Genomic DNA, 12,564 nt, shown 5'->3' with positions numbered 1-12,564 from the left:
ATGGTGTAGCATAAAGAAAGTGGTTTGGTGGCTGCTCAAGTGAAGAGGTGTACGAGCAAATCATGTCTTGGACAAAACCCAAGGCTATCTTACTGCCAAGAATGGTTGTACCAGTGAACTCTTTTGTCAGCATATCAGGTGTTGGAATTGCTGGGCTGGGTCAGGTTTTCATTTCCTCCCTGCCAGTTGTCAGCAATCACCCATGCTGACACTTGGAAGCATGGACTTTGGAAAAAGAAGCATCTGTCAGGATAGCAAGGAGATGCAGGACTGTACACAGCAGCTTTTTATGCTTCTCATCTCTGCTTAATCCCTTACCTTTGCAGTTAAGCAGGGAGATGGTTAAAAGATTAATCTTTTTCCTACCCATTTTCCTCCCCCTAATCATCCTTAAAATGCAGCAGGGCCCTTTCACTTCAACATGACCTGATACTTTCTGCTTGCTGCTATTGAAAAGAAAATGAAAACTACATCATAGATTCCCTGGATGCCCCACTGTGCTTTTATGAAGAGAACAAGAATAAAACTTGGCATATTAGTGGGCAGTCACATTCCCAGTGGGGAGAGAGGTGAGAATGTCTTCTTGGACTACTCATGCCCCCGGGCACTACTGAGGCTGTGATCTGCGTATTAAAATTTCAGGCAAATTCTTTTATACCCCTTTGTCCCAAATCAAACACTTCCAGCATGTAAACACCAGGGGTTTCTTCTTCTCCTCTAACCCTTTCTGCTGCGAGTGCCATGCAAGGGAGCCACCACCCTTGGGCCACCCTGCAGCTCCTGTGCCACAAGAAACACGGGCAAAAGGAGACTGCTGGCACTCACCTCGGCTGGCCCGGCTTCGAGTGCGGACCCCAAGTGCAGTGGTGCTTTCCCCACCGATGGAGGAGGTCTTCAGCACAGCCTTCATGTTCTCGTGCTCTGCAGCATCCTCGGCATACTGCAGCCCCTGGGGCTGGCTCTGGCAGGGGGGAGAGCTGCTGGAGAACTTGCCAGACTGCAGGAGGAAAATGGATGAGTTGTTTTAACAGAAAGAAGCACGGAGGACAGGCCAGAGTCTTGACTGAAAATTACAAGGAGGTAAGTGTCCTCCTGGGCTTGGTTTGGAGTGCAGCTATTCCCAAAAGACCCAGGCAACAGTGAGCAGAAATAAACTGGGAGCAGGGAGCAGAAACAATCAGAGGTAAACCAGGTGCATTTGCTCAAGCTTTATAATTTTGACCTTCTCTTTGAGCGTATACGTGAAGGAAAGACTTGCATTGGTATCTTTGACCCAGGCTGGGTCTTGTCTGGCGTCAGGTATGACAGTGCAGAGGAGAACCAGCACAAATAAGAAATCACTGTTTTTCTGTGCAGTCACCTTTCAGTAACAAGGCAAAAAAGGGAGAGTGTCTTGGGAGAGAGACCTTTCCCTCTTGGCTCTGCATCACTTCACAGAAAACTCTCAAACTGATCTAGAACACTAATACCAACAAGTAACCTTAAAATACATTATCACTAACAATGAAAAAAATACCTGGCCAAATTATTTCATGGCCAAAACATAAAAATTGCTGTCAGCAGTGAGAAGAACAAACAAAACCTTACAAGAGATTGAGGAATCTGCCCTCTGCTTTCCCAGCCCTCCCAATGACTCCCCTGTCACCACCACTATGTGAACAACAGCAGCTATATTAGCTGGGCATGCACAGAGTGGGTGCAGCAGCACCATTAGTTACTGAAAAGTCACCTAGAAATGGATTAAAACAGCAGAATCAGAGATTTTTTAAGGACAGGAAGAGCTTGCCTTGCTGGGCTGCTCTCCCTTCCCAGCCTCTGCCTGCAGAGGGCTGAGATGTTGGTATTAACTCCACTGCTTTTCCCTATAGAAAGGTTGAAGCTCATTTAAAATACAGTCCTGGCAGCAGAAAATATTGGCTCTGTCAACAGCAGACAGGCATCAACAGATTAATACCCCTTGGTATTCTCAGTCATATCAGTCTAGCATCAGAAACGAAAATATGCTTTCTTTTTCCTTTTAATCTTGCTTACTCCTGCCTATTCAATATGGATGAAAGAAGGTGTGATGCATTCTCTTCTTCCTTTCCATAATAAAGAAGATTAATTAGTCAGTTGACAGTATGGAGACAGTCAGCTACTGGGATGCAAACCTGCAGAGCCTTTCTGTCAGACAAGGGTATATAAAGATACCCAGAGGTGAGGTTAAAGAAACACCTGAACAGAAAACTGAAGACTTCAATTTTGGTGAATCACCTTTACTTCAAAACCATCTTTGAGGTATGGGTCCCCTCACTTTTATGGGAGGGAGCAAGGGGAAGATGAAACAAAATAAATTGGAAGAGAAGAGTGGAAGAGAAGACTGGGACCTATTTTCAGAACTTTGATTAAGTCTCCAGAGCTGTCAAGACTACAACATGAAAATTCAACCTGGAAATCACTGACAAGATTCTATTTTAATGTAATGACTTTCTGGGGTAGGATAGCAAGTTAACTGAGTAGCACAACAATGATCCCTACAAGGCACTGAGCTAAATATATCAGTCTGAGATCTATTTTTGATAGTGAGAAGTTTGTTTTCGTGTTGAAATAATAGCTTGCAACAATTTGATGCGGAAAGCGTTCAAGTGCTAGTTTCCCATGTGAAATTAAAGCCATTAGAGAGAAACATCTATGAAAATGCATGCCATATTTTCATTAGGAATACTTTCTTAAAAACTATCAGTTGTAAAACTAATCAATACTATCTCAGAAAAAAAGAAAGGATTAAAGTTTCACATAACCGTTAGTTGCTATTCACACAGGTTAGTTAAATGTTGGCATAAACACTCTATTCATCTAATTTATTCTCTGTGCCCAAAGTTAAATGGTACAAATCATCCCTGGGGTAGAAGCTCTATAGCCAGAAATTTTATTTCACTTCCTTAATTTCCAGGTGTTGCTGTAGATTACCAGCAAAATACCAGCCTCCTGAGCAGATTACTGCCATCATGTAACCATTGTTCATGTTCAGCAAGCTCTAATACAAAAAAATGCATAACACAATAAGTGCTCCTCAAACTAATAAGTTGTTTTATAATATAGATAGCACATTACAGTTCCTAAATTATTTAGTAAATCCTTTATTAATTTTCAATGTCACCTTCAGGGGCACTTTATGATAAATACATGAACTACTACTTAGTTCACCCCTACGGTGACTGTATTATTTTATTCCAATTCATACAGCAGGAACCACTACAATTTGCTTTGTGTCCCTATGTCCTGATGTTTTTTTGAATACTTTATAAAATAATACTATTTGGATTTACACAGCTTAATGAGTATGAAATTATCACGGTAATCCATAGTACAAGGTAACTGATGATTCTCATAACATTCAGATGACTGATGTCTTGGGTAGTGGGAATACTCTACCATTTAGTGAACAGATATTAAGGAAATAAATGAGGAAACTTAGGCCTGAGATCCAGATATCCTTATTCAAGAGAGTAGGTATGAATATGATTGAAGCTGACTATAAAAATGCATTCTGATGATAAAGCCAAAAAGCTATGAGAAAAATATCATGGTTCATAGTTCCAATTGAGCAGATGGAATTGAGCAGTCCATACTATCTGAGTTAGAAATTAAATGTCACAGCACACAGGGAACATGGGAACGACATGCTCTTTCAGAGAACCATACCTCAGCATCCTCTTCCTCATCGGTCTGCCACAGGAAACAAAGGACAGGGTGGAGAAGGACAAACAGCAAGATTTAGGAAGGTCAGACCACAACAGAGTAATAGGTAACCATGGTACTGTTTATGAAATTATAGGAGGACATAAAAATACAAAGCATTTAGGGAACTAATTCCTTAGACAATCAACTTGATTTTAATAATTAATTGTAGACAGAACAGACTATCTGCCAGTAGAGTGTATCAGAATTTCCCGATTTTCTGAGAGAAATTCTGAACTGAAACTACCCTAACTTAACCCATCCTATTTCTCTCCCTTGAGTTATGCAGCTGCTTGCCCCCTTTTTGCTCTGTGGAACCTGAGAGCACTAGGAAGGACTCCCTTCTCCTTTTCCAGCTCTGTTTACCACAGGGAGGTCCTGGCTGCACTCTCTCTCAGTGAAGAGGTCAACTTCTTGGCAATTCCTTTTCCCTACACTTAAGCGCTTGTTTTAATTCCTTTTTTAAGATGGGTCTTCTCAACTTTGAGTTCAGATTTAACAGAGCATTAAAAACAAATGCTGAGCAGTCTCTGAACAAATACTTAAAGTTCTTCAGTAGCTGCCCAATATCAAATCCTGGAAACTAGAGAGATACAATTATCCTTTACCATTCATGGTTTTCAACCTCTGTGACAGCAGGCATGTAAAACTATCTTGACAGTCACACTATATTAAATGGGCATATCAAAATATTATGGCATATGGAATGCTCTTAAGCTTGGGCTCATACAGTGAACTTGCAAACTATTTAAAGCTGTGTTCCCAAATCCTGGGGAATACTTCATCAGGTTTTAAGATGCCCTACATGGTAGGATCCCAAAGTAAAACAAAGTTTCTTGAGTATCTGGGGTCTTTTTTTCTGTAATTTTCAGTTTGATTGCTTATAAAGTGCAAACATAGCCCAGAAATTCAATGCATTTTTTTTTTATTTGTGGGATTTGTTTTTTAGACAAAGCATTCCACCAATTCAATTCCTTTCCCTAGTATTATTAATACATATTTTTGACCTTATCTCCATCTCAACTATGATTTCTGTCTGGGACTGATACATTCTGTTCCAGAAACATTCATCATTAAAAATGAAAGCCTGATTTACTTTGGCCCTCAGGGTAGTTTCAGCACAGTGTCCATAAGAAGATTAGCTGTGAGAGTGTTGAGCAGAACATTAACATTACTTTTTAAGGGTATGTTTTATTCAAAGAGGGAGATGCTTGTTTTTCCTTGGAGACAGTGGCACTGACAGAAACACAAGAAGATGTTTTGCAGAGGGACCTCGGCAGGTATGTTCCCCCTGCATTATGAAAAGATCCATTTGTTTTTTCCAACCCCTGGGAGCAAAGCAATTCTTCTGAAGTAGGCCACTGTTCACTTTTTGACATGAATAAGAAACAGGAGAAGAATGGGAAGCAGAACATACCTGTATTCTAATCGATATGTACAGCTATTTAAAACATAGAAAGCAGTAGGAGAACAAATTAAGCTAAACTATGCAAAAGGCACTTAGAGAAAGGGGAAAAAGCAGAGTACCCATATTACAAAGAGTGTACTCCAAACAAAAATATATTATATTACTACTTCATATCAAATTAGATTTTTACAGGAAAGGTCCCAGCTCCAGGCCTTCCTACCAATTTAATCTAGTTAAATGTTATTTATTGTGGACTTTCATTAAGGGCAATATACTTCTCTCTGACTTTGCTCATTTCCTGTACCCGGGGCACCTCCTGCTCTCGGAAGAGGGGGCTCACACCTAGAACCACTGTCCTACACCCAAAGCTACTCCAGTGAACAGGAGAATTGGCTCAACACCACCATTGTGATTCTTTGTCTATGGAGAACCACTTGTCCCCAGCAAATGCTGACAACAGAAGCCAAAGTAGCCAAGTAAATAAACCAAACTTGTTTCAGGAAGAGAATCTGCTCTCACCCAAGTTTATACACTTTGCCTTTTCTTTCCTTCTTCATTAACATATATATACTGAGATATAGCAATAAATTATGAAAATTTAAACATGTAATATTACCAAAAAGCACTACTTTCAGCAGGTACAAGATGTTGATTTTAAGAAAAAAAGGCTGCTTGATTCTTCTGTCATCAAATATTGGATGTTGCAGGACAGACTGGGGTTCCTTTCCCTTCCTTTCCCTGTATCCTTTCTTTCCTACCATCCTCCCTTCCTCCTTCCCTCCCTCCAATTTTTCCTTTAGACTAGCATTTCTGTGTGGTGGATTTGCTGTTTCAAAATATTATTTCTATTGCATAGCATTGCTGGAATTGAAATTCTCAAGTATCATAAAAAGCAGAGCTTCATAAATCTAGGAGACAGATGCTTATATTACCTACTATTATTAAAAATCATTAAAATGCTCAGACTTGTATCTTTAATTGCATTTCTTCCCTATTTTGCTTGCTTGTTATTTTTAGTGTGCCTGAAAAGTGTGCTCTCATTGGCTAAAGCTAGATATAAGGTTACAGAAACCAGACAATTTTCCCTGTGAAACTGTGGCAACTCACTGTTCTATGTTTTTTTTTCCTTACCCCTGCCTTTGTCTTTCTTTCTCCTGCAGACAACAATCACCAAGGTTTAAACTGACAGTGCTCAGTCCACTTCATTTGTTCACATAAACATAAAGATCTCTGGGGTAAAAGGCTGAAAGAAAGACTGGAAATATTCCCCTTAGTGCTTCTCAGCCCTACTCCATATGAGCAGTCCCTGAAGCCAATTCAAGTTCTCCGTGCAAAGAGCCAGCAGACTTTCTCCACAGAGCCAGCATCCCTCTGCCTTCCAAGTCTGCAGGGGGGACTAAGGTTTAAGAGATATGTGCCTTCACATTATGAACTGGGATGCTTCTGGCTTGTTCCTTTTCCATTTTTGCTAAAAAGCCCCTTCTTCTGCCTAAAAGCAGCATACTGCAAGGTGATAAAAATGAGATCCCGAGGGAGCTTTCAACAGGACAGGGAGGTAAATATAAAATAACCAGACAATCCTTTTACATCACCCAAAGCAGAAATTAAACTTCCACACGACTACTTCTCATTAGAATTATTTTCTACAAAGAGTTTCCTTCTAATATTAAGATCTAAATTTTCTTCTACCACTGTTCTGTAACTAGTTGAACATACTGTCAATGCATTACTGATGCATCTTTCATTTCCAATGCTGTCAAATATAAAACGTGAAGAAAATCAAGACCAGACACTAACCACAGCCAACACAAGACTACAATAAAACTCCCCTTTTTCATCATTCTTCACACATAAATTTCTTCCATCCTGCTGACTTGGAAACTTGTTTTGAGGTAGATCTGACTTTGAAGTTGTCAAAAGAAGCTGTGAGAAATAGTCTGTTGCAACTTTAGTTCTGTTTTACCATGTACTGCAATCAAATGAATGGTAAATGAGGCCAAATTGCAAGGCTACAGTTAAAGAGATTTAATAAGTCCCAAAATAACCACATGGCCACATTAATAAGTCCTTCAAAGAATATCTCTATAAGGGGAATTTTAAAGAATGTAGTTCTTTTGCTCCAGAAGGCTTTTTGCATTTAAGCTAACAGGACCATTGTGCAATTGTAAATTAGTGATAGGCAAAAAAAAATGCTCTTTTTCTGGGGACCTGCAAGATATTTCCAGGTGGAACACTGTCAGATGGCACTCAATTCTTGTCAAATCTCAATGCTATCTGGAGCTGAACAAGACATTATCTTCCAATGATATATGGTTCTGGAGAAGGCTTAGCTGCTGCCTTTCCTGCATTTTCAGAAAATGGCCATCATCTTTGGGAGTGCTCACTGACTAGCTGTCAAACCTAAGACTTTTCTAGTTTGTGAGGTCCCTTCTCTCTGCTTCCTGAACCTTTTTTTCCCCCCTGCATTTCCTGCAGGAACAAGACACAGTGAGGCTTTCTGTCCTGCCACAGCTGCTTTTTCTGTACTATTAATACAGAAATTATATAATACAGAATATACAGAATAATATAATACAGAATGTCATAGAGTAGGAAAACACTAACTCCTTCATGTCTCAGTATTGGTTAAACCAGTAGAAAGCACTGAATCTATCTGAGGAAATGAACATTTTAATTTACCTATCTCTTTGGTTAATGCTATCTTTTAGCTCCTCTAGAATATGTCAGGATAACCGAGAAGCAATTGAAGGAACTGATCTCAGTTCCCCAGCAGTAGATTTAAAGATCCGTATGAGTATATAATAGCTTTTGCATAAAGTCAGAGCCTCTTCCTTAACCTGAGGCTAGAGGCAAAAGGAAAATCTTTTGATATAATAATATAGGTTTAACATTTTCTCTAGATCCCCTTTTCCAAATTTAAAGAGGGTTTTGCCAGTAAAGATCTACAAACAATTCTGAGTCAAACAGATAAATACAATCCCAATTTATATAATTCTCAATATATTTTATATATATATATGTGTGTGTGTGTGTATATCCATATATCCATGTAGCCTTTATATACATATATCCATGTAGCCTTAGAGCTTTTCATGCCAAACGCAAAGGTAGCTTCATATGCAATGAACCACTTGTATCTAATCGAGATTCCAGATTAGGATTTTTAGACAGATGGAAACTTTTATTAAAGTACTGGCACTTCTTAAAACTTTGTTTGGATTGATTCAAACTATATCAACTTTAAAAAAACAAAAAAGAAAAAGAAGGATTAAAAAAAATCAAGGGTTTTTAAAGCTTACTGTGCTGAGAAGACTAATCTTATTTTGATTTATTCTATCAGTATGCAATTTCACTGTCAAAATGTCTGCAGAGTAACATCTCAGTGCCATGGTCTAGCAACCTCAACGGTGGTTCAAGGGTTGGACTCGATGATCTCTGAGGTCCCTTCCAACCCAGCCAATTCTATGATTCTATTCTATGATTCTATGATCTACTGTGGACATAAATTTGTCTATTTTTTCAGAGCCCCAAAGTAGTCAGTTCCCAATCTGGGCTTTAAAGTTAAGAAGAATATTAATGCTCACGTGTGTGAATATGTACATAAATACATATGTATGTACATAAGCACAGATAAAACACAAAAACTAAAGACTGTATTAGATTATTTAAAGATGAAAGAAAAAAAATCCATTTAAATTGAGTGGTAAACATTTACATGGCTACAATGGTTGATCAATTAAATCACGACCTCAATTAGGAGAATGATTTTTAGTTTTTTTCTCAATTTTTCATATTTTTGGTCGATCAGGTATGTATAGCTCCCACCATGTCTTCCAGATATTTTGGACACTTTGTGTGGAACACATAGATATGCTTTTTTTAATGTTTCATTTCAATTTGTTCTCATTCTGTAAATTGCCATGATGCAAAACCCCATAACACAATCAAGGCCTTTCAAGTTTCATCTTCCAAGAGAAGAGAGTTCATCAATTACGGCAAAGCAATCTCTTAAGAATAAAGAGTATCAAAACTTAGCATACAAAATTCAACAAAAGAAAGTTTTAAAAATCCATGCTGTGAGACAGACATTTTGCCACTTACATCTGTTATCATTTTCCCTCTGGTCTTGTTTCTTTCCCTGTGGTTTGCTCGTTTCTGTTTCTGCTGCAAAACTCGTTCCCTGGTTGTGCGGTATTCCAGAGCAAATTCACTAATAATTTTGCAGAACTTATTGATGTTGACTTCACGTATTGCATAGGGAGGATGGCCCATAAATAACAAAAATGAGTGAAACCTGGAAAACAACGAGTTCATAAATGCAAGGGGAGAAAAAAACTTTATTGATGGTTTCTGGGGAAAAAGGCTCCACATTTCAGCAAATCCATTTATTACTTTATTAGTTCTCATATTTTTTTTTTGTTCTACAGAATTTTCATGGATGCTTTGCATAACACTGGCATGTTTTATAATTAAAACCATGAAAATCTAGTCTATGGTAACTTCATCCCAGTCCACTTTCCCAGGCTGATGAAGCAGATAAGATGTTTATGGAACTCCATCTACTTTATATGACTAATTTGGCATGTGAATGAACAATCTCATTTCAGTTAGAGAAAAAAATATTTAGTGAGTTTCAATTCTATTTATTTGTCTTAAGCAACTTCAAAGAGGCTGTTAGGATGTTGGAGAAAGTCTAGACAAGAAGAATGAAGATTTACAGGATAGAAAACACAAGAAGGAAAGAATTTATGTTCACAAAACTGATAATAAAATTATATTATCTACCAAGTACTTCAGTTTGGGATACTTAAAAATTCAGTTTTACTGCTTCTGTGGCATTCAGAGCTTTTGCACTATTTGCAACTTCTACTATTGCTTCTCTATTGCATGATTTACAATAGCACACTTAATGTTTAAAAGTGTTTGGGAATTCCTTTTAACAGCCATGTACATCCCTGATGATGAAACAAATCTTCCCAGCCCTAGGAAGATGGAAGTGCATGTAGACATTTTTAGAGAAGTGTATAATAGTAGTTGCAGGCATAATAGGAAATGTAAATATTCTTATTTGTCCAGTGCATACAGAAAACACAACAGGAAACTGCTGTATTCTCTTCCCTACTTATGCAGTTGAGATTTTTGCTTAATTATGGCATGAAAAAAAAAGTCATAATGAAAAAAAAAACCTGAATCAACTTCCCAAGTGTATAGTCACAAATTTGGTACCACTTGGAATCCAGATCATAATTTTGATCACAGCAATTTGAAAATTCAAAAGCTTGAAAATCTCTCAAAATTTCACTAATGAACAGCATAATGAATATGTGTATTTTAGAGCACTGCAGTTACTGCTGACTCTATTGGATAAAACAGCAAGTCCTAAGGAGAAAAATCTTTGTTCTGTCTGCTCCTGTGTCAGCATAATACACGTAGCTGTAGGTCTTGCAGATAAGCGTGGTGCTGCTTATAAGAAGAACTTATTTTACCAGACTTGTTCCAGATTCTGCATATGACAAGTCTATCATCACAACTTCAGTGTTTTGTTGCAGCCTTTTCTTGTTTATCAAACAAGACAACAAATGCCTGCAAAGCATTCAGTAAAGGGTAGAAAATATAGCAACTTAACAGCAAAACTGCTAGCTTTTCGGAGTCAGGAGTTAAAAGACCCAATACTGTACCTTGGGAATAAATGATTGCTTCATCATTGCTTTTCCAGAAATATAGAAACTTTCTGGCATTTTAAATGGTGTCTGTAACAAAGTATACATCACATACATACTGCTAACGTTACTTGCTGGAATGTGAACCAAACAGTTATAAAAACATATTTATGATGTAATAATTTATAATTTTACCAAGTATTTATCATCAAGATATTGCTGTCACCAATCTATTTCTGTACCTGTTAATTATTCTTCTATGAACAATCTTCAGAATTATGATTCTTTCTGCACAGTCTTTAAGGAACTCGGACATTTTTTGCTTTAGACTTGGTTTCATTTCATGCTTTGCTATAGCCTTAAGGTGATCCCAGGATGCTTTGCACCGTCTTTCCATCTGACACAAGTTTTCCTGGAGCTGCTCAAAGTCAACCTAAAATGAAAAGAAATTAAAAGAAAAATGTAACACTTTGATTGAAAACACTGTCGTATCCTTGGATGTCTGAAAAATGCAATGTATATACAAGAAAAGGTCAACATGGTGTTAGAGCAACATTAATTCACATTATTAATTATTACTAAAAAATTAAGAAATAGCTCTCTGTTACACTTTGTCTAGACATGAAATGTTAGTAAGGAACACTGAAAAAAAAATACACTAATTTTGATATATATTTGGTTTTGGTCTTGGAGGCCTAATACAAAAAGAAGGGACATTAGGGCATTGCAATGTTTTTTTTTTCTCTTGCTAGTAACTTCATGACTGCACCAAACAACTGTATCACTCGGATTGTTTCTGAGGTAACACAAAACTTTCTCTTTTTCTTAATCCTTTTCTCTAGTACTCATAGTTTTGTATATCCTGCTTACTGCTCACTGTTTTACCCAGCCAACACTTCTCCAATTTAGGAAGCACTTGGATCTATTCTCCTGCCATGCACCAACTTGCTAATAGATGGTCCACTTCTAATCACAAAATTCATGGGCCAGAATTTTTAAAGCTCTAGTCAAATTAAATGTTATTTAGTGATCTCAATATTAACTTTCATCCCTGGATATACAGGATGAAATTGCTGGCTTGTAACAACCATATAATGGCTTTCAAAGTCTCTCAACACTGTTAAAATAAATGACTGCATACTACGGTAACATTAATCAAGACAGAAGCCAAGCCATTCCACAGAAGGTGAGAGAGAGCTTCTCCTTTACTCATCAACCAAAAAAGGTGTTCAAATTGCAATGGTCAACAGAAGACATTCAGGATGCTTTGCTGGCAACTGGACAAAGTACATTAATGGCCCGGCCACAGCAAACAAATATATGAATGCAACAGATGAAAAAAGTAGAACTACCCAACATGTTCTTGAATTCCAAGGAAGAATTTATGTTGTAATACCACTTCACAGTTGAGATGAACTCAAGCTATAAAATACAGATTTAGCCCTCAGATTCCAAACACGTCAGAGTTTGGGATGTTACAGTCTGGTACACCAGTTAATTCCTTAATGCTAAATGAAAACCAGTGTCAAAGACAGGTTTTAGTTCACTGTTTTCAGCTGTGTGCAGCACCCACTGCTGAGATCTATATGCCTCAGAATAACCATAAGAAATGCATTATTATTAAAAAGCTCCTGGTACTGATTTGATTTGTTTTTGCTATGATTTATAAAGTGATGAATTCTTCCTCTTCACAAGGATATAAAAATATCCTTTGATCATGCTATTCAGAAAAGCGCTGCAGTAGGAGCAGCTGTAAGGTTTTTGTTTTCCTTATAT

General features: G+C 37.7%; 1 protein-coding gene across 3 annotated transcripts in view; it reads right to left on the bottom strand.

Annotated features, from left to right (window-relative positions):
• The window catches only part of FHOD3 (formin homology 2 domain containing 3), a 390,937-nt gene that overhangs the window by 20,090 nt on the left and 358,283 nt on the right, over positions 1–12,564 (bottom strand). For 2 of the 3 annotated variants that reach the window (XM_030444367.1, XM_030444368.1), the window contains 4 exons: positions 11,031–11,221; positions 9,230–9,422; positions 3,685–3,708; positions 826–997 (listed from right to left, as the gene is read on the bottom strand). In XM_030444367.1, the coding sequence (XP_030300227.1) occupies positions 826–997; positions 3,685–3,708; positions 9,230–9,422; positions 11,031–11,221 (580 nt within the window). The remainder of the gene's footprint in view (positions 1–825; positions 998–3,684; positions 3,709–9,229; positions 9,423–11,030; positions 11,222–12,564) is intronic. The other variant, XM_030444369.1, reaches the window with a different exon arrangement.

Source organism: Calypte anna, chromosome 2 (genome assembly GCF_003957555.1).
Source record: "Calypte anna isolate BGI_N300 chromosome 2, bCalAnn1_v1.p, whole genome shotgun sequence".
Lineage (NCBI taxonomy): Eukaryota > Metazoa > Chordata > Aves > Apodiformes > Trochilidae > Calypte > Calypte anna.
This window is presented reverse-complemented; position numbering and strand designations above follow the sequence as displayed.